Here is a 26,974-nt window from a genome sequence, read left to right as displayed (position 1 = left end):
CTCGCAGGTGGCCAAGCAAAGGCACCCTCGAGCCCGTGGGCCATCAACCTTCCCCCTGCCCACCCCAGCTGGAAAGAATGCGCCTGGGCGCGAGGTCAGACCGCTGTCAGCGCAGCTGTGCCCCTGCACAGAGCTAGCGGGACGGGGCCGGGCCGCCCCGCCGCCCCTCAGGCCACACGCGGGGCCGGACGGGCCCGCCCGTACAGGTAAGCGGCGCCGCGCGGGGGGCGGCCAATGGCGCGGCCCGGCCGCCGCCGCCAGCCAATGGAGGCGCGGCGGCGGCGGCCCCTTGGAAATGTGCCTGGTGGGGAGCCAATGGGGCGCGGCCGGGCCGCGGGCGGCGCTTTCTGCGCTGCCAGCGCCGGCGGCGGGCGCGGGTCCCTCGTCCCTCTCCGCCGTCCCCTCCGCGTTCCTCGCGTCCCTCTCGTCCCTCTCCGCAGTCCCCGCCGTCCCCGCCGCGCAGCATGGCCGGGCTGGGCGGCGGCCTCGCCGCCTTCGGGCGCTGCACGCACGCCGTGGTGCGGGCGCTGCCCGAGTCGCTGTGCCGGCAGGCGCTGCGCAGCGCGCCGGGCCCCGAGGTAGACTTCGCCCGCGCGGAGAGGGAGTATCAGCTGTATGTGGGTGTGCTGCGGAGCAAGCTGGGGCTGCAGGTGCTGGAGCTGCCGGCCGACGAGAGCCTCCCCGACTGTGTCTTCGTGGAGGATGTGGCCGTGGTGTGTGAGGAGACGGCGCTGCTCACCCGCCCGGGCGCGCCCAGCCGCCGGAAGGAGGTGAGGTGCGGTGGGGTGAGGTGCGGGCCGGGGCGCGATGCCTGCGCAGGTGAGCTCGGGGCGGCCACGCCGTCGGGCGTGTCCCCGGGCCCGCCCCAGCCCCCGGCGGGAGCGGGGACCGCGCTCGGAGCCGCAGCCCTGCCCGGCGGGAGCGGCCCCGCGCAGCGGCTCAGCCCGGTACCCGCGGCCGGCAGCCGGGCTCGCTGTACGGCGGAGCCCCGCTGTGCTGGGCTTACTGGAGAGCGATGCTCTGCTCCTGGAGACAAGTGGATGGACAGTGTAAGCTATGACTCATCCATTCTGGGGCGTGCGGGCTTTCGCTCCGTGTCAACGTGCCCAGTCCGTCCGGCGGGAAGGGTCGCTGGCGGATTGTGCGGGTTTGTGTCCACGGTGCAGCTTTGCTCAGTCCACAAACCCCATATTCAGTACACGCTGAACCCGAGCTCAGCCCCGGGCAGTGCATCACTGGTGCCTGCGATAATTGTATGTACTGGCCTGTGCATAAGAGCTGGTGTGTGTTTTGCTGTGCTTGGTGTCAGCCTTAATGCCCTTGAACCTGATGTCGCCTTCCTTGTGCAACCATTGCAGGCCCCCTGCATGTATGGGGGACACAGGCCATTGGAGAGAGGCGTGGTGGATGCACACTCACAGGAGCCTTACTTTAGATCGTCTTAGTACTTTCTTAATGTCTTCAGCCCATTCATAAAGTAGTTTCATCAGGCAGTGCATGCGTTGAAGTGCCACCCAATTATCTTCTCAGTGAGCAGTGACAGCCTGCCTTCCTGTAAGCATCTTTTAATGCAACCCTTCTCGTGTCTCTTTCAGTTCCCATCACTGGTACCATAGTGCATTGTGAGATCCACAGGCCTGTGCTGTTCTGCCTGTGGGACAGGCCACTAGCTCTAGCACAGCAATAGCTCCTCATGGTTTTGGTGTTTTTTACATAGTGCCTACTTTATCAATTACAAAGTTTTCTTAAATTCTCCCCAGCAGTGTAGTATCTGACATACTGCGTACAACTTGTACACGTGCACTTCTTGTGCATAACCATGTGTATTTACTCTTGTAACACCCTGAATCCTCTTTGAGGTGACAGCACCAGAGTAAAGTGTTTACCTCATGCTACTCTCAGAAGCAGCTGTTTCTTAGCCAGAGTCAAAGTGAGTTTACACTGGTCCTTCCCTGACACGCTGATATGTAGCTCTCTGAGTCCTGCTGCCATCTGTACCATTTCCCCTTCAGGAGGAGGGATTTACTTCTTTCCATGAGTGACTTGTCCAGGCAGAGTCACGAACAAGAGAGAGGCAGAGCTTTCAGGCATAATTTGAATACTATTAGTGTTTTTGAATGATGGAGCAATCCCTCCCTTGAGTTTTCTACGAAGTAAAACAAAACAAAAAAAAAATGACCAAGTATCCTTTTAAAGTTATAACAATGCATGACGCTGCAGTGTAGTGCTTGTCTGAACATTTAACTCTTTTTTACAATTCTTCTTCCTGGTAACATCGTTACAGCAGTGTCTTGTGGAAAGGGGGAGAAGGGGCTCATTTCTGCAGGATGCTACTTGTCTGTTCCTGATCCCTCTCCTCTCCAAGGCATCCTTCCCTTCCTGGCGTGGTTACTGTCAGTTTTGTTTATCTGGAGTGTCTGTGTTGAGTAGCTGGTGACCAGGATGTCATATGAAAACAGCGAAATGGCAAAGGCTTTAGAAAGCAGGAATGCACACATGCCTACCCAAGCTCTGTATGCTGTGGCAGTGTGTGCCTTGGACATCTTGGCAAATGTCTGTGATAATGTCACTTTATTCATAGAGCTCCCCAGAAATAGCTGCGTGAGAGGCCATTTCCTAGTGTGCCCAAAGCTTCTCTGCTCTTATTGCCTCCAACTTTGGTTCTGGAGGTACCAACCACAGCTGCTCAGCAAGTCCAGACACTGAGATATGTGGGCACCCTGTGCTGAGGGAGGCCAGCACCTGCTCCTGACCTTCCTGCTGATCCCAGTGAGTGTCTGTTAGCAGCCTCCCAAGATAATTTTCTGAGGTTTGTGTTCAGTCTCTGAATTCCCCATTGAGATTGTTGCTGGAGTCTGGTGGCAAGTGATGTTGCTGCAGGGTCTGTCCTACCATCTGTCCTGTCAAATCTGCCTTTATCAGTGACCTAGAGGAGATTGAGGCATCTTTCTTGAGCTGTGAGTGGCCCCAAACTAGGGCAAGGGTGAGAAGTGATTCCATTGAGGTCTAGGCTGTGCAGAGGGTCCTTACCAGGCTGAAGAAAGGGGCTGACCCATGGAGACCTCATGGCTGGACAGGGACAGGTGCCAAGTGCTGCCCCAGCAAAGGAAGGATCCTACATCAGCTGGCTGTTGTGAAAGTGAACCAAGACTGTTGCAGTGCACTGTCACTTGTACTGGGTGACAGGGAAGGAGGGTGGATGCAGGCTATGTAAGCACTGGTTTCTCAAACTGCAATCTCTTATTCTTTTTATGTAACGTAAGTGCAAACCCATGAATATTTCAGCAGTACAGTTGGCGTATGCTTGGCTTAACCCAGTAAAGCCCAGCTCCTGATCATGCACTCCTGACCTAAGCCTCCCTAGAAGGCAGGACTCAGCTGGACTTTTCTTACTGGTCTCTTAACTGTTAGATGTGTTTTTGTCCAGAGCAGGCAGGGGCAGAGCCAGGGTCATAGAGCACCATTTTTGCAAATAATTAATAGAGGGAGGGTATGTGTCCAGGAAGCCTGCCAAAGAGGCATGTTAGTAGGTTGAGCTCTGAAGCCTCATCAGACCAGTGAAAATTGAAGAGCACAGGGGATTGCTGAGGTGCATCCCAAACACAACAGCCTGGTTGCATACACAGCTGGAGCAGTGCTGTTTCAGGTGTGTTGTGCTTTCTGATAAACTGTCTGCCAGATGCATGTACTGAGCAGCACTGTCTTAATCTCCTCGGTTTCATGCTACTGAAAACCTGTAATGCAGTATTCAAGAAGGATACAGCTTTTTCTTTCACTGACTAGACTCCTTATTAAGAAGGTTTGTCACCAATTATAGTAACACTATGCAGTATACAAATTTCTGCAGTAGTTTGTAATAGCATTGATTGAGCTTTCAGGCTTTATAGATATCGCTTATCCCCCCCAGCAACACTGGATTCTTTACTGATTGTCTGTCTGGAACAAAACAAAATAAAATCTAGGGTTATGTCTGTTCTTGCTCCAAGTTGTTGTAAGGAGGAGAAAAAAAAAAATTGAATTAAATTTGGTCATGTTCAGGCAGTGCTGGGAAAGAGCCCAATATTTTTTTAGTAAAGTAGAAAAATTAGTCATGCGTTTAATGATTTGTTTGCAAATCAGACTTATTTCAAGGCATTATGTTTCTGTGTTATAAGCTTCTGAAGTTACTTTAAAATTCATAGTTTCTGTCGAGTTTTGATTTGGCAGAAAGGTAGAGATTGTTGAAGTAAGCCATAGGTAGATTGCTAATATATCTAAACTGGTGTTTTGCTTAGCTGTGTGCAGTCACCAGTGCACTTGACGCTTAAGTTGACTAAGTCCAGTGGAAATGTTGTGATCATTGATCAGATTGCCAGTTCCAGCACCTTTTGTTCCAGCAGTATGTTCTCAATTGTTTATTCCTCCTGTATAAACTCTCAACGTCACCTTCTGCATACAGCAGGGTTAGTTGCTGTGAAGAGCCATCATCAGCACATTGCTGTTGCTGCCTAAGTTGTCTTAATTTGCTTGGGATAGCACAAAACAGCATTTCTACCATTTCTGTGCTTATGCAGACAGATGGAAACCCAAAAGCTCAGCAAAATGCTCCCACGGTGACCTGGCCTCTTCTCAGCTGCCAAATAGAGAATGGAGAATTAGTTGGTGCAGGGAAAACTACAGGAGTTGTTGCAGAAGAGCTCAGTGTATTTCCTTCCTTGGTTGAAACTTCCACCCAAGACTTTTGTTTTTCCCTTTACCACCAAGCCACACTGGGAACACTTATGACTGCATTCATGCGGTGTAGGAAAGCTGGTCCTTCAGCAGTGAGGGACAGAATGAGCAGCAAAGGACTGTGGTTGTCAAATCCCATCCTCTCAACAAGAATTGGAGAAACCACCTAATTGGAAACCACCTAATTGCTTTTTCAACATCTCTTGGTATCTCTTCCCAAATCTGCTTGCTGTGTGGCAGGATTCTGTCGACAGCCCATCCTGTGCTGGGCCAGGTAACCTGCTCCTCAGTGCTGAGCACAGTCAGGTGCTACCCCCTCCCATCCTGCAGAGTCCCTTCATGGCTGTGTAGCTGTGCATGAGCCATAACTTGCAGCCTGCACTGGCCCATTGTCCCATCTGCAGCTTACTGCTTGCAGGGATAGTTCTCAGACCAGGAGGTAGAGGTTTATAATAAAAACAGAAGGCAAAAAGAGTTTACTAAGTTATTTATGTATTGTATACACTGAAGTAATACAGCATAGTTGCTGCTAAATGCAAGACACTTTTTCCACTCTCTCTGTAGGCATAGATGGTCTTGCAGGTTAATGATGTCTGTTTCAAAGTAATAGAAAAGCTAGGCTCAGGAGAAAGAGATTTAAGGCTCTGCTGGGCTCCTGAACTTAATTTGGTTATGGGGGTTTTGTTTTACAGCATACACATGTGAGCCTTTAGAATCCTTTAGGTTTGAGAAGACTTTTAAGATTATAGAGCCTGTTAAGCCAGCACTGCTGAGTCCACCACAAAACCGTGTCCCTAAGTGTCCCATCTATGTATCCTTCAAATACCTCCTGAGATGGTTATTCCACTACTTCCCTGGGCAGCCCAAAGCTTGACAACCTTTTCAGTGAAGAAATTTTCCCTGACATCCAATCTAAACCTCCCCTGGTGCAAGCTGAGGGCCTTCCCCCTTGTCCTGTTGCTTCTGATATGGGAGATGAGACTAATTCTCACCTCACTACAACCCCCTTTCAGGTATTTGTAGTGATGAGGTCCCCTCTGAGCCTCCTTTCCTTCAGGCTGAACCTCCCCAGCTCCCTCGGCTGCTTCTCACACAACCTGTGCTCCAGACCCTTCCCCAGCTCCACTGACCTCCTCTGGACTCACTCCAGCCCCTCAATGTCTTTCTTGTAGTCAGGGCCCCAGAACTGGACACAGCACTCGGGATGTGGCCCCACCATTGCTGAGCACAGGGGGACAATCACTGCCCTGCTCCTGCTGGCCACACCATTGCTGATACAGGCCAGGAGGCCATTGGCCTTCTTGGCCACCTGGGCACAGCTGGTTCATGTTTATGTTCAGCTGCTGCCAACCAGCATCCCCAGCTCCTTCTCCACTGGGCAGCTTTCAGACACGCTGTCCCAAGGCTGTTGTGCTGCATGGGGTTGTTGTGACCCAAATGCAGGATCCAGTGCTTGGTATTGGTGAACCTCATAGAAATGGCCTTGGCTCATTTGATCCAGCCTGTCCAGACCCCTCTGGAGAGCCTTCCTAGCCACAGGCAGTTCAGTAATGCCTCCCAAGGGATTCTATCAACCAGTCCCTTAAAATCCACCTAAAATCAACCAGGCCAATTTCTCCAAAAATCAAAAATTATTTCATTATTTCTGTTCCTAGGGTGGCCTTCAACCACCAGATCACTCACCAGTCCTCCTCTGTTCGCAATCATCATATCCAGAGGGACCTAGCACATCAGTAACCCCTTGCTGCCACATGGATCTGCATCCCCTGCTTCCACAGAGACAGCAAATGGCTGTCTCGGCAGCCTCACTGAGCACACCATCCCTCAAACATTGGTGTGGTGCCCCCAGGCTTATCTCTGGTTAGCCTGGTTTTTATCTCTTTTTCTCTCTTCAAATCTAGTTTAAAACTCTAGTTAAAACTCTAGGGCTCACTGGGCCCTGCTGACTTCTCTGTAAGGAGAGAGACAAGTGTCTCCAGCAGGCCCGCTGTTGTGTAAACCTACCCATTATCAAAACCCAAAACTTCTGCTGGTGACACCAGGCTCAGAGCCAGGTATTGATCCGCTGGCTCTCTTGTTTCTTCACTCATCACTCCCTGCAGTTACAAAGCTGGAGGGGAATACTGCTTGTGCTCCTGATCCCTTAACCAGTGGTCCCAAGGCTCTGAGGTCTCTTGGTTGCCCTGAGACTTCTTGTTGGGACTTCATTGCTGCACACCTGAAAAATCAGTAAGGGATAATAATCTGAGGGCTCTATCAGGGGAAGAAGCTCTCTCTTCCATCTTTAACCAGGGCCCCAGGGGGGGCAGCAGGCTTCCCTGACAAGTGGGTCTGGTCTGCATGGGGGCCCTTCTGTTCCCTTCAGAAGGGAGTCTCCTCTCTCATGTCAGTGGTCTGTCTTTTTTTCCCTTTACGGTGGCAGTTTTGATGCTGGGCACAAGCTGAATAAACCTCAGCAACACCTCCAAGCTGGATGAACCTAGCAGGGGAGCTCCTGTACCTGGGCACCCCTCCCACACGGATGCTCAGTGCTGCTGGCCAGCACTGGGGGAAGAGCAGGGCACTCCCTGCAGCCCAGCTCAGGGTGACAGTGTGCTCCCACTGAGCTCTGTCTGGACAGCTCTGTCAGTCATGTGGGTGCAGAGCTTAGTGAGGCTGTGGCTTTCTGCTCCCTGGTTGAGCTGGCACTGTCAGGAATCTATCTCCTTTCCATGGAGGATTAGCACTGGCTGGTCACTAGAGAAGCAAAAGATTAAATGTTTTCTTACCATTTTAAATAATTCATGGTTCTTTAGACTGTCACACAAATTGTGGCAGTCCTTTATGTTTTCACTGACCCCTCTGCACATCCTTATTGTGCTTTACCCTTGATGACCCAGACCACCTTGGTGTTCCACCTAGAAAACTTGTGATAGAAAGCACAGAGGTTACCACGGTGTAATTGCTTAGTACTTAAAACAGCAGGTAACTAAACATGGGCAAACACTTTCCATCAAGGCTGACAAAACTTAGAGATGGCACCTAGGTACCTTTCCACTTTCTTGTTAGATTGGGGTTTCTAATACCTTTCCCATTCTATTCTGAGCCATATATACATACTCCTGTAGCCTTTTTCATCATATTCTCTGTCTAACCTTACAATTAGAGTGAAAGCATGCAAGATACCGTCAGCATTTTTTCTGTCATTCCGAAAACATGTTAAGTAGTACCACCCAGACTTTGGATAAGATGCATACCTGAGTTTTAATGTGGTATTTGGTTGTTCTTTGGACCTATAATTGGCAAACCCAAATGTAATAATCTTCTACAAACTTAGTGTCACTTGAGACTTTCTCCAGGATGGTGTGTGATGCCCATCACGGCTTACAGAAGGCAGTGAAGTAACTGATATCAGAATCTGCTTCAGTGTTTTCTTTTATATATGAATAGCTTTAATTTTCAGTGTATTCTGTATTAGTATATAAATTAAATGAAAAGCATGCAGTAGAGGAGAAATGTTTCTTAAACAGTACTGAGAGGTTTAAAAAACCCCACTCATTTAGGCAACATCAGGTAGACCTTTACCAGGAGCCACTGTAATTATCAGTATACATAAGAATGGGTGTTTTAGCATACTAAAGCAAACTATTTCAAAAATCATCTGCTTCACAGTTTAAGTGGTGCCTTGTGGTTTGGGCATGTGGTTCTTTGGTCTTAAAGTTCATTGCTGATGTAGCTCTGACCCTGCATTAATAAGGCTCTTTGGGTGAACTGGCTATGCCAAGAACTGTATCTTTTCATTTTCAATTTTCCTTCTGTGATCCCCTATTTAATGAAAATGTTAGGAAGTAGCTTCTAGTCAGATCAATATAAGTGGACTGTATTCATTATAATTGGTTTCTATCTATAGAACTGTAAAACAATCTTTAAGAACAGTCCAGGAGCAGCTTGGGTTTCTTGCTTTTCTAGTAGAAGTCATATTTAGACCTTGTTATTGTGATGTCAGGATTCTCAGAAATATCCCAGTTGCTGACCAGAAGATTAAAAAAAGTCAGAACCCAAATTAAATGCCTGTTTTTAAATCTCTTATGGACTCTTGATTATTATTGTGCAAGCCTGATGTCAGCCTCTGTACTTTGTTAATCACGGTTCCTTTAGCTGTGATAAATAGCCCTTGTTGAGCTTATGGTTCAGTGCAAATGCTAAGTGGCTAAAGGTTCCAAATAACCATAAGCATTTCCACCAAGTTAAAAGATCCTTTGCTGCTGCTCTGACTTAATACATAGGGCTTGGAGCTGCCCTGTTCCTCCCCCAAGAACTTTCAGCTTGGACTTTCAAGCTGAACCTAAATAGTTGATATTTGGTAGTTTTTTGTTTATGTGTTTTGGGTTGTAGGGTTGTGTTCCTTTTGGGGTTTTTTTGGGTTTGTTTTTTTGTAACTGCCTTACTTAAAAGCACTGCAAAAACTAGTTTACCACAGTTACTTCTGGAATTGTGGTTTCAAGATTCAAAGGTGGGTTCATAGCATCCCCAGCATAGTCTGCCTAATCAGTTGTGCACTTAAAATTCTTGTCTCTCATCATCCCTCTTGGTGGGGTGACTGGGGCATGCAACTCTTCAGCAAGCCTGGCTGGTCTTAGCATGGGTATTTTTCATTAAAATAAACACATGTAGACTTTAATTTCTACCACTATTACTGGTTATTTTGAAGTGATTCTAGAGCAGGTACTCTGCCTCTGCTGCAGGCTCAGCATGGCTCTGCTGAGGGTGCTGTGGGAAGTGACAGTAATAGCAGGTTTGGACTTGCAGTACTCCATTCATGCTGAACGTTTACTGAGCTTAGCAGCTCAGTCTGGGAAAGCAGTGTCTGTGCTTGTGTTTGTCAGTTTGCAGAGGATTTCTTGTCTTTGTCAAAAGTTTCCTAGTGAATAGTGCTGGATCAAAAATGTAGACCTGGTCATTAAATGCTGACCTGAAATGAAAGTTATGTATACAAAACAGTCTTAATTAATCATAAGTTACACCAGTACTCACATCTGTGTAGAAGTCATTGCTTATGCCAGGTGTGCCAACCATAGGTTGTGACTACAGAAAATATTTTCCTACCAAGAAAGACATTACTGTCAGTAATTACTGATTGTTCATCTCTTTGAAAAATAAATCATTCTGCTTTTTTTGGTATTTATTATAGAAGCATATCCCTAATCAAGTTTATGGTGTAAGAGAGCTTCAGTCTTGATGTCAGATCAGGTCAGTCACAGTTGTAGGGTGAAGATAAATGATGTACCCAGAGCATCAGGTGACAATGTCTTTTGTTGCTGCCCCTATTATAGCAGTATCAGGAGTTAGTCTTCCAGAAAAAAAAAAAAAAAAAAAAAAGAAAAAAAAAAAAAAAAAGAAAAAAAAAAAAAGAAAAAAAAAAAAAAAAAAAGTGAAATGTCTTATGACTGAGGTAGACCTCAGTTAGGTCTTGCATTCATCCAAGGCCTGTGATCGCCTATACCACTCTGATGTGCTGCTTTTCTGTCTCAGAGTCAATATTAAAACCACACAAGTAGATAAAAATCAGCTCATTCAAGACTTGCAGAACTCATTTTCATGTCAATAGAGATTCAGTATTTGGCATGATCTTTAGAAAGTGATTGTGATGATTTGTTTCTGGAGGGTTCATTATGTATGTTCACAGCAAAGGATCTGGCTATCCACGCCTGTCTCCGGATGCCAACTGAAGTTCTCTGGCAAGATGAAATCATCTATCTCAGCTCAGTCCCAGCTGGCCACTGAAGCAAACCAAAACAAAACTGCTACATAATTGGACACTGTTGACAGTGTTGTGATTGATTTTGCATTTCTCTTTGCTTTTTCTGAGCTTTTAATGCAAGAGCTGTCAGGAAGCTGAATCCTGTATCTCAGAAGGGGTGATGTTGCAGGATAAGAATCCTGCTTGTGCAAATGTCTCTGCATTTCAGTGTGGTTGATGTCCTTTGAGCTTCAGGCCAGCAGCCATGGGGATGGTCATCTCCATGCAAACCCAGGCTAGAAAACAAGTGGTTTAGAGATAGAGCTAGTTTTTGGCCTGCTCTCCAGAAATAGCAAACTTATGTTTTAAAAAATAATTTAAATGTTTAGTGGTAAATTGCAGACCATGCCTCTGTGTAGAAGTAGAGACATTTAGCAGCCCTATAGGAGTTAATTTTGCAAACAGGAGTTAATTTTGCACTTTGAAGCCTTTCACCTACCCAAGTACTGAGTGTGCCTGTCATCACTGTGTTTAAAATAGTAAAAGTGATGAATCTCACGTTCTTCTGACATTTTCCAGAGGAGAGGTGGCATGGCTATTGCTAGTTACTAGGTATTCACTGAAGTTTAATACACTTGTTCATGTCTTTAAACCTGCTAAAAGACTCTAATGGAAATACTTGTGCTGGTACTAGCAAGAGCTGGAGTGAGTTCTTGAGAGGCAAAAATGAACTGATAGAAACAATAGATAGTGATGGAGGATAATATGAATGGAATGCATGTATTTTCCAGTAGAAAAGTCTCATTGAGGTCTTCTGCAAAGTTTGCCAGGTTTTTTTGCAAGGTGATTTTGGGTGACTCCTGTAGCCAGTACTCACGTATTCAGAAACTTCAAACTATTGTGCTTCCTTGGAGTAGAGGGTGTTAGACAAGAAGGTGGCACAGGGCTGTCACAACCCTTTTCTACATTCCTTCTGGCTGCAACAACTTGAAATGTGTGCAGAGAAAGCTGGTTTTAGTGTTTTAGGTTTCCAAAAGAAATCAGGCAGACACTACTCTGGTGTTGGCCTTACTGATATTTGTCCAATAATTCTCGATCCCTTTGATCTGAACTGGTTGCAAGGAAGGAAACTGAAAGGTAAACCCACCAGCACCAACACAGGAGGAGTCAAGGCAGAAGTCAGTGTAGGAGAGGCATGCTGTCAAGGGATGGGAGTGACTGTCTATGTGGGGGACAACCCTTGCCAGCACTTCATGTATCATACAGGATGCCATGTCTTTGCTGATGCTGGCAAGTCCAACTGGGAAAATCTAATCCATACAAAATAGAGCTTCTGCATTGCCATACAGAAATCTCTTATTTTATGACCCTTAAAGCAAATGTTTGTGTTAAACTTCATCTTACTGGAATGTGATCTTATTGTCATGTAAGATAATGTTAAATTAATAAATCATAATAAACATATAAGAACACATAAACCAACATGTAATAAACACGTAATAAACCAACCAGCCTGCCTTGACCAGAGAGCTCTGGCTTAGGACAGTTCCTTCTAGATGAGCACTGTATACCTCCAGTATATTGCTGAAAGGCCATTTTCTTGACTTAGCTCAAACTGATTATTCATCTGGATCTGAAATGCTGTGTGAGGTTCTGGTTGCCCATTTTGGAAATGTAGAATAAGCAGAAAAGGTGTGTGGATGGATGAGAAGACCTTGCTGCAGTGTAGGACTGTTCCTGGATGAAGCAACACTAATTAGATAAATGCCTTCAAAGTTATTTTGGGGAGGGGAGAAATAGGAAAGTCCCACAATACCTCAGATGGTACAGAGTAAATGAACTGGGACTGACAGTATGAAAATGACATCCAGAGCGATACCCAGGCAGCAGATTCCAGCAGAAGGAAGTTCTTTGTCATGCAGTGCACAACTGAGCTGTCAGAGTCATTTGCCAGGATGTTGCAAGGTTGGGGGGTGGGGGGGGCAAAAGTACAGCTGGATGTCAACTGTGAAAGAGATAACCATCAATAGCTGTTTTAACTCTTTGATCCAGGTGCAATAGCTGGCTTTGGAAATATGTGCATCGCTTCTTACAATCAGCTGGGGAAAATAATACTGGAGACAGCAGCACTCTGTGCTTGTTCTCTGTGCTTGCTCCCTTCAGCTGCCAGTGCCAGCTGCTGCTGGAGTCAGGCTGCTGGGATATCCAGGTCTCTGTGACCCTTAAGCTGTTCATGTATTATGGATAAGCTGTAATACTGATAGCTGTTCAGCACGCTCATAGTGAGCTGCTTGCTGTGATCCTGAAGGTCAGGAGTTGTTCCAAGCACTGCCTGTTTGGGAGGCAGATGCCCTGTTTTAACCTTGCACAGATCTTGCTGGTGTTTTCCTCCCACCTGGCAAGGGAGAACTTGTGTTCAGGCTTAATCAGGGTGTCCAGTGGCATAAGATGGGCCATCACTAGCATCAGCAATGGGTGGTTTGTGGTCAGATGTTGATTTATTTTTTCTTCCCTGCCTCAGGATATCCATCTTAGAACAGATAGCAGGAAATGGAACAGTTCCACCATGAAGACAGTCAGGCATACTTTATGTCAACAGTGTAAAAGAATTCTCCAGCCCCCTCTGCCCCCCCCCCCCCCCCCCCCCCCCCCCCCACCTTAGCAAGTCAGATTAAGCCAAAGAAACACTGCACACTTTGTAAAGCACAGATTTCTCATTGGGAAATGTTGTTTCTAGCTTTTCCACATCAGCTGTGAAAACATACTGCCATCCAAGCTTTGCAAAATGATTCTTAGAAAGGCCTAGGAGTGAATGCTTGGCAAATATATTGAGAGTCAGGCTTAAAGTCTTAATGTTATGGAAGAGAGTGTCCTAGAAGAGCCTTTGCAGAAAGCTGCCAGGGGAGAAGAGTCTTCTGTGGACTCCTGGGGTCTGTATTGTTGTGGGACAGCTGATGGCAGCTGATAATCTGCTGATTTGGGCTGTGGAAACGATCAACAGGTTTTTCCTGAATAGCATTTTATAGATTAAATGAGCCTGAAAACACCAGCATTGGTAACAGGAAAAAGGTATTTGTTTTCTGGGTGCAAGGAGCCATTTGGAAAAGGTGCCACTCTCTCCTGACCTTGTGCTCTGGCTTCAAGGATAACCCAGTCACAAAAAACTGCAGACTAGACCTGCTGGTCTTTTTATGTCTGCAAATGGCAGGAGTGGAGCTGTTTCTGGGTGGTTTGATGAGTGCCAGGAGTGGCATCTCGTTGTATCTGAGGTAATGCCATGAGCAGCCTGAAAGCCATTTCTGACAGGAGAGCATCAAACCAGTGTGCATTGTGCAGGGCTGACTGGAGAGAATTTGCAGGAGCAGGACTCGAGCTGGCATGGCCAGGGTTGGATGGTGAGTATTTTTCTGTATTTCCAAAGTCTTCACAGGCATCAGCCCATTGTGTTCATGCCTGGTGTAGACCAATGACATCACTGATCAAACTGGGGTCATGAGAGCCTTGGTCCCTAGGTGTTACAGGGCAGGGAAGATGGGCTCTTGTGTTGCATCTCTGCTTTGGTGCCTGTCACTTGGCTGCAGTAACCCTCCCAATTGTTTTGCTTGACCCAGTAGCTGGAGCCCTGGCTCCCCTGCAGCCCACATTGCTGTGGCTCTGGGTCCTGGCCATTCAGGTTGACTGGGGAGTAGCAAAAGTAAATGCAGGGGAAGGTGAAACAAGGAAAGGTGACTGTTATCCAGGCACTGAACTAAGGCAGCAGTGTTTGTGGCACTGATGGGAAAATACTCCCATGGCCATCCCCTCTGCTAGCTGCAAGCATGTCCTGTCTCTCCTGAGGCTTACTGTTTCATGGCCTGACTTTGATATTTCCTGAGCATGACTTTATTCTCCTCATTTCTCCATCCTTAGGGGAACTTTGGCACAGATGTCAGCAGCCACCAGAAACCGCCAAAAGCTTTTGTGCAGTAAAAATGTGCTCTGTCCACACTTGATCTTAAGGACTAAAGGCACACTGCTTATAATTCTGCACCAGGCTTCTCTGAATTTAACCTAGTTTCCACTTTGCTTAGTTTCCTTGCCCTCTGCACACAAACCAGAAGCCTGATGGGAGCTTCTAAAGGTCTGCCAGTCCTCTAACATGCAGCAGTAGTCCTAAAATTTCTTAAGAGATGGGTTTGTGTTTTTCTGGATAGAATGTAAACCAAGGGCTGCTACTAATCCAGTGTGTAAGGTCTTACTCAGATTTATATAAACCCTGAAACTGTGCCTAAAAATAGTGTATTGTTTTGCATTCTTGAAAGCAGATTCACCACTAACCTACATATGCCATGAAGTGCTGTGCTGGTCACAAACTGGACTTCTCGGGAGTTGTGTGAAAAGTACTGAAAACCCATTTTAATTTTATTAGTCACACAAAATACACATGGACAGTCATGTTAAATATGACAACACTTGGAATGAGCTGCAGCTGTGGTTCTAGTAGGAGGCATAGAATATGGAAATCTTCCTAGAGAGGTGTCCATCAGAGAAGTGCAAGCATTGATTGCCTGATCTGGAGTAGGAAGGAGTATGGGGCAGCTGGATATAGATTTATCAAATCCTCTCAGACCAGAAAGAGCGAAAGAATAAAATCAGGCAATTGGTGTTTATTCTGTACGTTATGTTAGGTTCCGAGGGACTTTTTCTTTTGACTGTAAGGCTTGTGCTTATGACGCACATGTGTAAGTGGATGGGGCTCAATCCTATAAGGTGCCAGTGCTTAATGTAGAGCTTGTAATCAGCCTTACTAGTTTAAAGCACTTTAACTCCTTCCTCCCTTGTGTCTTCTTACTTGCCATCTCTCTAAGCTGGTCTCATGGTCATGTTTTTCACTACTGGAAAGTCTGAGGTAGTGTGATGTTTGCGATGTGGCTGTAGCTTTAAAGTGTTTCTTAGCCTTAAGTATTGACTAGGAGATTTTGGACTGTAGTGTGGTGCCTGTGAAAGCATGTGGTTAATAGCACAATAGAACTCACATCCACAGTAATGTTACATAGAGCATGTAGCAATGTGAAATATATCCTGCAATTAGTTTTAAGAACAAGCTAAATCCACTTGGAGTGTGGGTCTTTAAAGAACTCATAATTTTTGCCCCTTGCTTTTTGCATTCTCTCCAGGGCTGGGAAAGCTGTCACGTCATTGTTGATACATCAAGTATCTGACATGTCTCCTGTGTGTGTTGGCTGCTCTAGTAATGAGATTTTCTGTAGGTTTGTCCCTTTATACCTGGTAGAAAACGGATGCACTCATTTAGCTTTTTGGGAAGGCACTCCCTGAGGAGATGAGGTGACTGCTGTCAAAATCAGCTTCCCTTGTCTTGCATACTCTGTCTGGTGCAAGGCAGTAACCGACAGAGGCATAAGTGATAACTCCTGCCGATGAGATCATCAGCACAATAGTTTTAAAGTGTTATAACATGCCTGAATAAGAGCTCACACCATGGTGGTGCTGTCCTCTGACCCATAGCCAGAGCCCGGAGTGGCAAGTACAGGCTCAGCACTTCTGAAAGTCAGGCTCTTTACTCCTGAGCGCTGTGCTGGATTTAGGAGCCCAAACCAGCTATAAAATCTCATATTGGGAAGTTTTGGGCCCTGTTTCTAAGCTCATCCTAAAAATATGAGCTTCCTGTATGCTAGGGGTGTCATTTTCATGTTTCAAAAAAAGTGCTCTCGCGCCCACTTCCCCTCTTTTTGCTGCTGTAAGAAAGCTTAGCATGAGGCAGAGGAGCATGCAATCACATGCTGGAGGTTGGAAAGGTGTTTGAAAGTATCTTGACTGAGGCTTGTATCAGCACAATGTGTAGGAAGCTGCATTTTCAGTGAAAAACTAGAGGAATGTCTGAGGGTCGCCCCTCTTGAAAGGTGCCTGGACCTTCCACACTTTCCATTGTGATCTTTACTTCATGCCAGTGGCATGGGCATACATCCAGACTCTATCCACTGCAAGGTGAGACCTGGGATGAGAAGAAGGTATTTGTTTGAATGCATCTGTATGTGACCCAAATTCTGAATTTTCAGCAAGGCTTTTTTCCCAAGCTGATCTGTCAGTGGGAATTACATTGGTCCAGCAGTGATACCTTGAAAAACATTCTCTAAAGTACAGGTGTGAGCTGTAGCAGCCTACAAGTGTCTGAAATATTTAGTGTGAGACATTAGTCACACTGAGGAATGGCCTTGTCCAGCTGTAGTGCAGGCTTGCATGGTAATTCAATAGAAGAGACCAGAAAATATGGAAACTCTAGATGCCTTAGTTCATCATGAGTAGCACTTTGAGGAACATGCATGACAGATCTGTAGATCTTGCCTGAGACTCCTATGCAGTTTTCCCCAGCTAGGTCATCTTTATTGAAATGCTTACTGGAAGTATCCCAGGGCTCGTGGAAAACCTAATTCAGTGTACTTGGAGGGTCAGTCATTTGTTCTTTCCATAGTATTTGCTTCTCTGGAGCAAGCTGCTCCCCGCCCTACTGTGCTGGTGTCCCAAGCTGTTTTCTGGGAAGCAAATTTTTTGGTCATACCTTCAGCACTGTAGTTTCCAAATTCAGTTAATCTCAGTGGAAGCAGTCTTTGAGCATGGAAGCCAACCAGACACCCACGGCAGCATGGGGAAGAGCTATTTTAAAATTCTAAAAATTAAAAAGTGTTTTTTTCACTTGCATTCCTGGGTCTTGGCCTGAACAAGGAGTAGAGGTGCCAGAATACTGCGAGAGTGTCTGTTGTTGCAGTATGTCTGGCTGAACCAGAAGCAGGAAATTCTTGTGAGAGCCTGTCTCATCAGATTGCCAGCCAGCTCTGAGCCTTGCTGGTTGTGAGTGTGAGTTGGTGAGGTGGGAATGTGGTTGAGAAAAATATTTAAAGGTAGGTAAAATGGTTCATTGGAAGTGATAGCACAGTATGTGTGTGCAGCATGGTGGTGGTTTTCAACATAAAAACAAGAAGTGAATACATGAAACAAACTTGCATCACCCTCCTTCTTCCAGCGGAGGAGGAAATAGGGAAAACTCTCGTATGGGTTGAGTGCTTCTCTGCCAGAACTGGTCTGCCTCTGTGCTCTGCCTTTGGGCCTCCCTCTTGCTTGAAGGGGGCCAAATCCAGCCCTCTGGCTCATAACTTCCTTCTTAAAACTTGTAGATCAGGAATTTTTTCTTACCCTAGGCTAGACTCTGCTCTAAAACTTTCCATGTTGTTGTGTGCAGAGCTGCCTTGGCAGGAGCAGGGATACAGGCACTGCAGTAAGAGTCCCAGAGTTTAAACCCCCTGACCGGCAGAATTATTCCACCTTGGCTCTGTTTCAAGACTATTTAAAAGACTGTAGCCAGTCTGTGCTGCCGATTTCAGCATTACTGCTCCTGGTGGAGCTGTAACAGTGGGAGACTAAAGATAAAAGACATAATGGAAACTGATTAGAAAAGTGAAGAAAGTCTTGGGATAGAATAAAGCATTGCTTAAGGAAAGGCAAGAGGGTGGGTAAGGTGAGCCCTTAAAAGGCGTGTATTCGATCACAGCAGGGCAGGAAATAGCTTTAGGAGAATTTTTTCTTTGGTCCATTCATAACCTGGTTCGTACCTCATTAACTTTCTGTTAGTGCTTTTTTTCTTCTGAAATCCAGGGTAGCTTATTTCCACTGAAGTCAATGTGAAGAGTCATTCAGCACCGAGCACATGAATCCTTTTGTGCAAATTAGACAAGAGAAGCTCCCAGTGTTGCTTTCATGCTAAAGGGCTGAGAAGCACATTGAGGATGTGCTGATGATGCCTGCTTTATTTACTCCGTTCCGTGGAGCTACAATAAGCTTCCCAGAGGTGCCTTTTCCAGGGTGCTTGCACCATTTTTCTGTAATTTACTGCATGATCAAATGACAACCCCTGTGAACACAGTTACACTCTTGCCTGTGGTTGCATTAAGCCTGTTAGATTGTTAGAACCTCCTGGTTTATGAAGGAATTGCCATAAAAGCTGCATGGCTTAAAGTGTGCCTGATAGAAAAGTGTCCAAGATCTTAAATGCTGTCAGCCACTCCCTGCTTTCTTAACAAATGCTGGATTTATGAACTCTTGTTCTGCAGTGCTAAAATTGGATTCCAGGTAGCTGAAACTGTGCTTCATTATACCCTTCAAGAAAGACAGCTGGGGTTTTGTCTTGCTGATGAAGCCTAATTTGAATGACTTTCCTCATCAAGCCCATTTAATTAAAGATTCATTACATTCTGTGTAGTGTAACAGTGAAACACAGAATTGTCCTCTGGGCAGCCAGCTGCCAAAACGGAGGGATTAACTGTAGCTAAGATAGGGTAAGAAGTTGTGGGATTAAAATGCAGTAATATGCAGGTTTGAAGCTGGGGCAGAATGGGAGGGATAGTGAAGGGCCACTGTGTGTGTTTGGTGCCCTGGAGAGAGGGTTACGTGTGATCTATGGGATGCACTTTCCCTGCCTGTGCATAAAGGGTAGGCCTCGTGCTGTCTGCTGCTTTCTAAGGTTTATTGTAGACAGAAGAAAGAGGATGGACTCTAGCAGCCTTTTGCAAAGCCTGTGTGGTTTGCAACCCAGAAGATGGACAATGGAAATCCATGAAATGATGCTCTGAGTTTGCAACAGGAGCACTTGTTGTACGCCAGCTCCTTGGCTTAGTTTTTGTCCCTGTATCACGACTGTGTTTGTGAATGGGGAAAAGAATGGTTTGTCTACTTGTTGTTCAGCAACAAACACTTCCAAAAACACTGAAAATATTTTGTGATGGGATCCTTGGTGGTGGTGGGCACTGCACTGGGGAAATGCTTCATACAATTCCCCTGGATGGAGCAGCGGTACCACTGGAGGATCCATACATGCTAAGTTGTAGATCCATCTGCTGGCCCAAGACAGCAATGAACAGTTATGTCTTGTTTGGCAGCGAGAGGCAGAGGTTAGGGATTCTTTTTTGTTCCTTGCAAAAGAAGGTTATATGGGTCTTATTTTTATTTGAAAAGAGGAACAACTAACTTGGAGAAGAGCATTTTGCTATATATCTCATGAGCCTGTAAAAAATTCAAGGCTGCGATTAAAAAGCTTGTTTGTACTCTTTCTGAAGTGCCTGTTCATCTTGTTTGCTCTGATCAAGAGGGAAAATCTTATATTAGCAAACAAACCATGAGAAAGCCTACCATTGCTGGTCAGAGCTGCCATTCTGTAAGGAACCCACTAAAAACCAACACTTAACTTCTTCTGATCCCAATTCTTTCTATCTGTTGAGGTTTTTTGTTTAATTGAATAGCCTTCTGTATTCAGAGCAACAAAACAGTGGTATAGTTTCTTCTCTTTCATGAACTTTATGGCTTTCACTTGGTTCCTTAGCACCTTTGAAGGTGCTTTGGTTCTCTGCCTGCAGACACTACCAATTGGTGGCTAGGCTTCCCCCTGCCAGCTCTTCCTTGAGCAGAGCTGAGCACCTGTATCTTCCCTTGACTGAGTCAGCAGGGCAGGGACGCACCATTTTGTATCTATCCTCCCAAAATAATGAAACTCCTGAGCTGCAGAGCTGGGGAGGAATCATTAATTTCTGTAAGAGCACTTGATTGAAAGCCATTGTTTTATGTGCCAAGTATTTGTTGATGTGACCCTGGAGTTCAGCTGCAATTGGGAATGGAGAGACACAGTTACATTTTGGTTCTGTAATCTCAGCCTTCCACAGCCAGTGTCTCTGAGTGATCTGAGGGTGTTCACAGTTTCTTTGAGAGCTTTAGGATCTCTTGAATTCTGGTAGGTGACAGTGCAGGGAGCTCCGTGTTACTTTTAATGCTGTAACAGTCAGTATTCGGGGTCTGATTTGGTGTAGCACAAGCCCCCAGTAATTTGGATTAGAGGGCAGAGCATGAGCTTGTCCAAAGGCCAGCACCGCTGTTTTTTTCAAAGAAAGATCATGTAGCATTTCATAACCAACACTGAAAGTCCTGTGTTGGAAAGCTTAACCAATCATACATTTTTTCTGAGATTTTTCTTAATTTTATTTTTAACCAGATGAATGGAAGCTACCAATGTCTCAGGCACAAGTGTTGCTCCAGGTGCCGCTCCAGATGCCACTCCATGGAAAAGTGGGCAGTTGGAAAATTATGTATCTGAAACTTTTCAGAGCATGATCTGAACATAGAGATTTCAGCTAGAGGTAAAGGAAACACAAATATAGTGTTTTTTTTGTTGAAAGCTCTGGCATAGTACCATGACAATGGCATGTGTGCATTTCTGCTAGCATGGGGTTACATCAGTTGTGCTCTGTCTTGGGCAGTTTCTTACAGACTGTTGTATGCAATGGGAACTTGCTGTTCCAGGTAATATTGAAAATTATGTGACATCTCATAGCTTGTGAAAGTTCACTTATCATTCCCACCCCCATCTGAAAGGAACTCGTAGGTACATATGTATGTGTAGATGTACACATGTGTCTTAAACCTGGGGGACTCAAAGGTAGGAAGAGGAGTGTGCTAAATGATGACTGTAGCTAATTCTCAGAAATAGCATGGTGTTCTTTCTGCCCACCTTTCTCTTTCATCCTTCTCCTTGACTCTATTCCAGGACATCTTGTGGAAAAAGGAAAAGTCGTTTCCGTTAGAACTGGCTGTTTTTCTTCTTTCCATATATGTTTTTTTACCCCTCTACTCTCAAGTTAAATGGGAAAACAAAGTGTGCAGTATTTCTGCTGCAGAGTTAAATATTGATGAAGATTAAGATGCATTAAAAGACTGAGGAAATTCATGGCTCAGGAATAAAAATAAGCAAAACTCAGAAAATTGAAAAAATGTTCAAGTGTATGAATAGCTCTTTATCTTTCTACCTTCCAGCATTACTTCCAATAAAATGTTTCAGCATCTTGATGCAAACATTCCAGTTTTTCACCGAGCTGGGGACAAGAAAGTGCTGTACAGTAACAGTTATGGGGGGAAAAATGTTCTGTGCTGTGTTGGTCTTGGACTTCCTTGGAGTATTTTTGTTCCAGATGTTAAACTGCTGTTTTTTTCAGAAGCCTTGTTAAGTTGCCAGAACATTAGATTTTTTTTTGAAGGATTTTCCGAACCCCAGCTGATTATCACAACACACAAGAATCCAAACTTGGGCTTGGCTTTGATGTGCTGCAGCAGCTGCAGAAAATCTGTGCGAAGGCGCAGGTTTACAGCGCCATCATGGAATGCCCTTATAGGGTAAAACAGGGAGCGAGGGAATTCTGCTCTGCTGCCTCGTACAACGCAGGATTTACGTCAGCCATTGAGTAACATCAGGTTCCCCAAAGCACAGATACCCTCACATACACACTGTGGCCACGGTGGTAGCAGAGCTCCCAAAAGAGCTACAGCAGAGCAACTCAGGGATTGAAGGAATTATATCCCATCTGCCTCCATCCAGGCAAAGGGTGATAGTCTGCTCGTAGCAGAGGCAGAATCAGTCACTGGTGTGTTTTGTTTCTGGCTATAACAGCATTTTGCTAGCTGACAGAACGTGGTAATGCTGGTAGTCCGTGGCACAGACTGCACGTTGCTGCTCCACTGAAGTCAAAAGGCCACCAGTGACTCCCTGACCAAGGCAGCGCCTGTGCCCCAGCTCCCCCTGGCCCTGTTGCTCACATTCTTTTCAGCCCTTTGATCTAATCCCTATGGAAATAGACGGAAAAATCTCCTAAGCTGTTTTGTCTAGTGAGGGTTGTCAATAGGAAATCTCTCTTTACAAAAGCAATAAATGGATAAGCACCTTCTACTTTGTTTCTCTCCTTACCTGCCTAATTTTTGTCTTTTGCATTTACAGAAACTCTCAGCTATGGTATTCTCGCACTTGATGTGTCTTCCCAAAGCTTAAAGTAGCTCCCCTGCTGCCTTCATTTTGCTTTTAAAGGATTGTCAGCCCATATGAGCAGAAACCTGTGAATATCCTAGTATTAAAGACAGCATGGAGCTCAATGTGTTCAAATTCTTTTCCCTAACCACAGTCCTCTTTTTAGAGCTGAATTCTGCCAACCAACTTGGGCGACACACTCTCCTGCGCCAAAGAAAGCTGCTTACTTAGCCAAGCATATCTGCTGTACCTGGAAAAGGGCTGCTTGGGACTGCCTGAACAAGGCTCCTGCCTTCTCCAGGACAGATCCCCAGTCTGCTGGGGGCTGGGGCAGCACTGGGCTGCCAGGGCTCATTGCTGAAGTGCTGAGCAGATTTAGCACCCAGCAGCATTTCACTGTCTTGTGTCCATGCCTGATCTGTGAGGACCATGACTTGCTTTCCTGGGAGCGACGTGGGGTCACAGCACTCGTGTGGTGCCTGGGATGGAGTATGGATGGGGCCTCCCACTGAATGGCACCATGTTGTCGCCTGTCTCAAGAGAGAACCACAGAGCAAGGCCTACTGAAAAAACTGGCAGAGAAAAGTGGCTGGTAGTCTGTATTTTGAAATGGGGTTTTGTTTGGTGGGTGACAAGAGAGTGGCAGCTTGAGGCGGTTAAAGTAGGAAGATAACAGTGTCAGCTCTCTTCTGCTGTCAGTATTGATGTCTCAAGGAAGGGATGATGAAAAATAGAGTCCAAAATATGAGGTATGAGCAGATGCAATGGCTCAATCACCCTAAAATAGACTGAAAAGCTTTTCAGATCACCAGAGCTGAAGTTTGTGCCAGAGACCCAAAGGACCCTTTGCTGTAATGGCATTAAGATGAGACTGGGATGCTAGGGAAGGGCTGTCCCCATCTCCTGGGACCAGGCACTGTTACTCACAAGGGCTTTCACTCTGGTGTCTGGTGTGCCACAGGAAAAGCTCTGCTCATGATTCATGCTTGTAGCTGAAAGGGAAGAGTCAGTGACTTACCCTGTGTCACTCTGTGCCCTGTGTGGGTCTAATCCGAGCAGAGCTTTTCCAGTTTTGTTTATTTTTTCAATAGTATTTCATAAAGGATTTGCTTGAGTCTGGTTTTGTGTAGGAAGATAGTCACATGGAGACCAGAGAGGAAATTCTTCCAGAGGAAAATCTGAACCTTGGAGTGAAAACTGGTCAAAGAAGGCAGAAATTTGGCTGTAGAAGTACAAACAGTCTTGTCTCTGCTGTGGCAGCCTGATCCTCAGCTGGGCTTTGGAGGGTGATAAAGGGAGGATAGCAATGAGTCAGGATAGATATTTGCACTCTGTTGAGGTCCTTCCTGCTATTCCCCTCTGACTCATGGATTGCACAGAGATCTTGAAATATTTCACATGCCAGTGGCCCCTGCAGCAGTAGGCGTGAGATTAAGCCCATTTTTAATCACTGTGACTCTGGACAGACGACCCTGACTAGCATCCTCCAGACTCTTGCTATTTCAGAGCAGTGGAAACAGAAGCCATCCCTTATTTACACAAACTGATGGATTTGAACAGTTCTTCTTGAAAGGTACAATTATCCTAATTAAGTGAAAATAACCACCAAAAAGTCTCAATTCTCTTAAAATCGAGATGTTGCAGTTCAATTGTATTTCCAGACTCGGGCAAGCTGCTGGAATGCATGCAGTTCAACTTTCCTCTATGATATAATAGTTTAAAAGAGATCAGGGTACATTTTACCATAGTGTCTAGCAATGTGAGTTTATTCAGACTTTTGGCAGGCAGTTCTGCACACTCTTGCTAAAACTGTGAATCATCCATTGTTGGCTGATTGCACTCTAGTTGCTAAGAGATCTGTCAAGTGCATACTGAGGCTTAATTCTACATTTGCTCTAAGAAGGGCTAAATGTATTAAATTGGAGCATGTCACATCCTTCCTAAACAAGTAATTAAGACACTGCTATGAGCCTGTCTGATGGAGAGAAGGAGCTGGGAACAGCTGGAAGATTTAACTTGTGTTGAAGTTGATCTCTCTGTCTGGGAACACTAGACTTATTGCATTTTGGATTTTCACAACCTGATGCATAGTGGAAATAGGGGAGTGAGACATTAAAAAAAATAGAATTTGCAAAAGAACTTGTTTTTCAGTGTCCTTATATAAACCTCTTAAAATGATCTAATGCTTTTTCACAAAGTGTAATTTTTAGTAATGGAAAGACAATACGTCAGTGTTTCCTGAGCTGCCTTGCCCCCCGCCCCCTCCCAAGTGAACTCTCCCACTCACACTGCTCCTCCCCAGTTATCCCATCACTTGGATGTGTTGCAATACATACTGCAGATGCCTTGTGCTTTCACTCAGAAGTGTACTTTAATATTCCTGTTTGCTAAGTACACCTGCAGAAGTGGTAAGTAAATGGTACTGTACGATATCTTTAACCACTTTGTCTGTCCTAAATAGCCACAAGCTTTTCCAGGACACCTTTTAGTACCTGCAAGAAGAAAGGGGACCCATTTGTAGGCAGAAAGCAGAGCACATTGTCTGTTTCTGTGAACATACACCTGCCTGTGCAAAGATGTGTAGCAATTAAAAAAAACCAAAAGTAAATTTAGAAAGTTCTTTAGTCAAGATTTTGAGAGTCCTCTGTTCCTAAAACTACATAATTTACACTGACATTAGCCATGTGCAAGAAGTGTCTTAGTTTCCCACCAGGCTCTGTGTCTGCTACCCCGTCACTGAACAAGAAGAAAAAGTCATGAGGTTGTGGTGTCTACCAGTCTTTTCAGGTACCCAGACTAGCAATGAGCTCCCAGGTTCAGCATTGCACGTAGCACCTCCCAGATCTGTGCTGTCATATTGGGGTTGGGCTGCTTGCTGCCCATGGGTGGCGCTCTGCTTGGGCTCTAAAGAAGAGAAAGAGTTAAACACAATCCTTGCTTAGTTGTCTAAATGATAAATTATTTTCCTTTTATAAATGAAAGTACTGTTCCTGCATCAGCCATGGCTAATGGTCTGCTTATACCGTGCTTCTAGGTGCTGTATTTTCTCAGAGCTTGTTACTGAATTTTGCTTCGTTGTGTAGGTCTTCATAGACATGACTGAAGGCCTTTATAATCCTCTCTGTGGTCCTCTTTGAAACAGATTGAGCTCTGTGAATGCTGTTTGATAGGAGTTTTGGAAATGATGCATTCTTTCTGGTGGCTGCTCTCCAAGCCGCTTGTGACTGTTGGATGTTCTCCGTGGGCTGGACGTGGCACTGGAGAGCAGCTGTGGCAGTGGCCCCACCATGGGATGGGGGATCAGTCCCTACAGCAGTGCCCTGCTTGTCTGTCCCAAGAGGTCTCTTCAGTTGTGGGGCAGTGCTTGAAGCCCCCATGCAGGCAGACAGTGATCCTCTGAGGTGCCTTGGCTTACAAGCTGAGCAGATGGGCCATCCCTGGCTGTGGCCCGAGGCCCAGGGCCAGCCAGGCAGCCTTCACACCGGCCATATGGCACTGTGGGTTGGTCACTTGTACCTCCTGTGCCGTCCCTGCCTGTGACCTGGTTTGCTCAGGGTTTAACACTTCCTTGGAGTACCCAGCTTAACCTGGTCCATCACTGCTAGTGATGGTCTGCATTTCATCCAAAGTTGTTTTAAACTAGATGGGATTGACTTGTTATAAACTCATGATGATTGGTAGTAATTATTTTTTTTTCCTTCCCTTCCTTAGTACTCCCCTGTCAGTCATTTTACAGATTTTTCTAGCATCCCCATAAGGATGATGAACACTCATAGCTCTTATATAGGTAGAAATCATCCTGAGTTACTGTTTTAAAACTGCTTGTTAATAGCTGCTGTGTAATGTCTTCCTGTGTTATGGAAGGTATGAGATGAGAATTACTCTTTGTAATACTCTCTGAGTATTTAACTGGCTTTTTACCCATACAGAGCAGAAATATTTTCCTTTTTGGTATGAATTTTGAAAGTTTTGCCTTTTCCAGGTGAATAGTAATTTCAGGTAGTAGTAAATCAGCATTACTGTTGTTCTTCCTGTTGTTCCTAAGGTAGGGAAATAAAGGAGGGGAAAAGAAGGTTCTCATGCATTTTGATTCTGATATCCAGAGGTTTCTGCTAGGTCCTTTTGCTTGTATAAATCCTCATAATTTCTGATACGTTGCACTAAAAGTTGCCATAATTGTTTTGGGGTTTATATCCGATTTAGTTTCATCTCTATACTAATTAACTTAGACTTTATCTCTGATCCTTTATCTAATACAGCATTATTTTTTGCATGTGAGAGTGGGTTTTCTGGTCATTTAATGACATTTTCTTAAAACTGCTCCTAGACATCACATATTTTTAGTGTGCAGATTAGCTGCTCAGTGATTTAGCTCAAGTATTTCAGCTTTGTGAAAATAAGGCTTTTGAAAATTAAGTCTGTGTGTTATTAAGTCTGTGTTATGTAACTGCTTTTACTTACTAGGAATATCCATTTTGTTTGTTGAATCTGTTACTTGTTTGGTGTGTTTTTCACTTCATCACTCGGTCTGAAATGGAAAGGGTGCAGAGTATCATCTGTATTCTGACCGAATTATCATGCCTTGATAATGTATTGCTCTCTAACCATGTGTTAGGTTTTTCAGGAGCATCATCTTTCTGGTCATAGTAACTAGTGGTTTCTGAGGGAGCAGCTGAATGTCTTCCATGAAAGCCAAGGGGTTATTGAGAAGTCTT

The 26,974-nt window shown here is 45.3% G+C and overlaps 1 protein-coding gene across 1 annotated transcript in view; it reads left to right on the top strand.

Annotated features, from left to right (window-relative positions):
* Positions 1–338: 338 nt before the first annotated feature.
* DDAH1 (dimethylarginine dimethylaminohydrolase 1) overlaps positions 339–26,974 on the top strand; it is a 57,695-nt gene continuing 31,059 nt past the window's right edge. Inside the window, exon 1 of the mRNA XM_059854156.1 lies at positions 339–770. Coding sequence (XP_059710139.1) covers positions 465–770 — 306 coding nt within the window. The 5' untranslated portion in view covers positions 339–464. The remainder of the gene's footprint in view (positions 771–26,974) is intronic.

This window comes from Haemorhous mexicanus, chromosome 9, assembly GCF_027477595.1.
Source record: "Haemorhous mexicanus isolate bHaeMex1 chromosome 9, bHaeMex1.pri, whole genome shotgun sequence".
Lineage (NCBI taxonomy): Eukaryota > Metazoa > Chordata > Aves > Passeriformes > Fringillidae > Haemorhous > Haemorhous mexicanus.
This window is presented reverse-complemented; position numbering and strand designations above follow the sequence as displayed.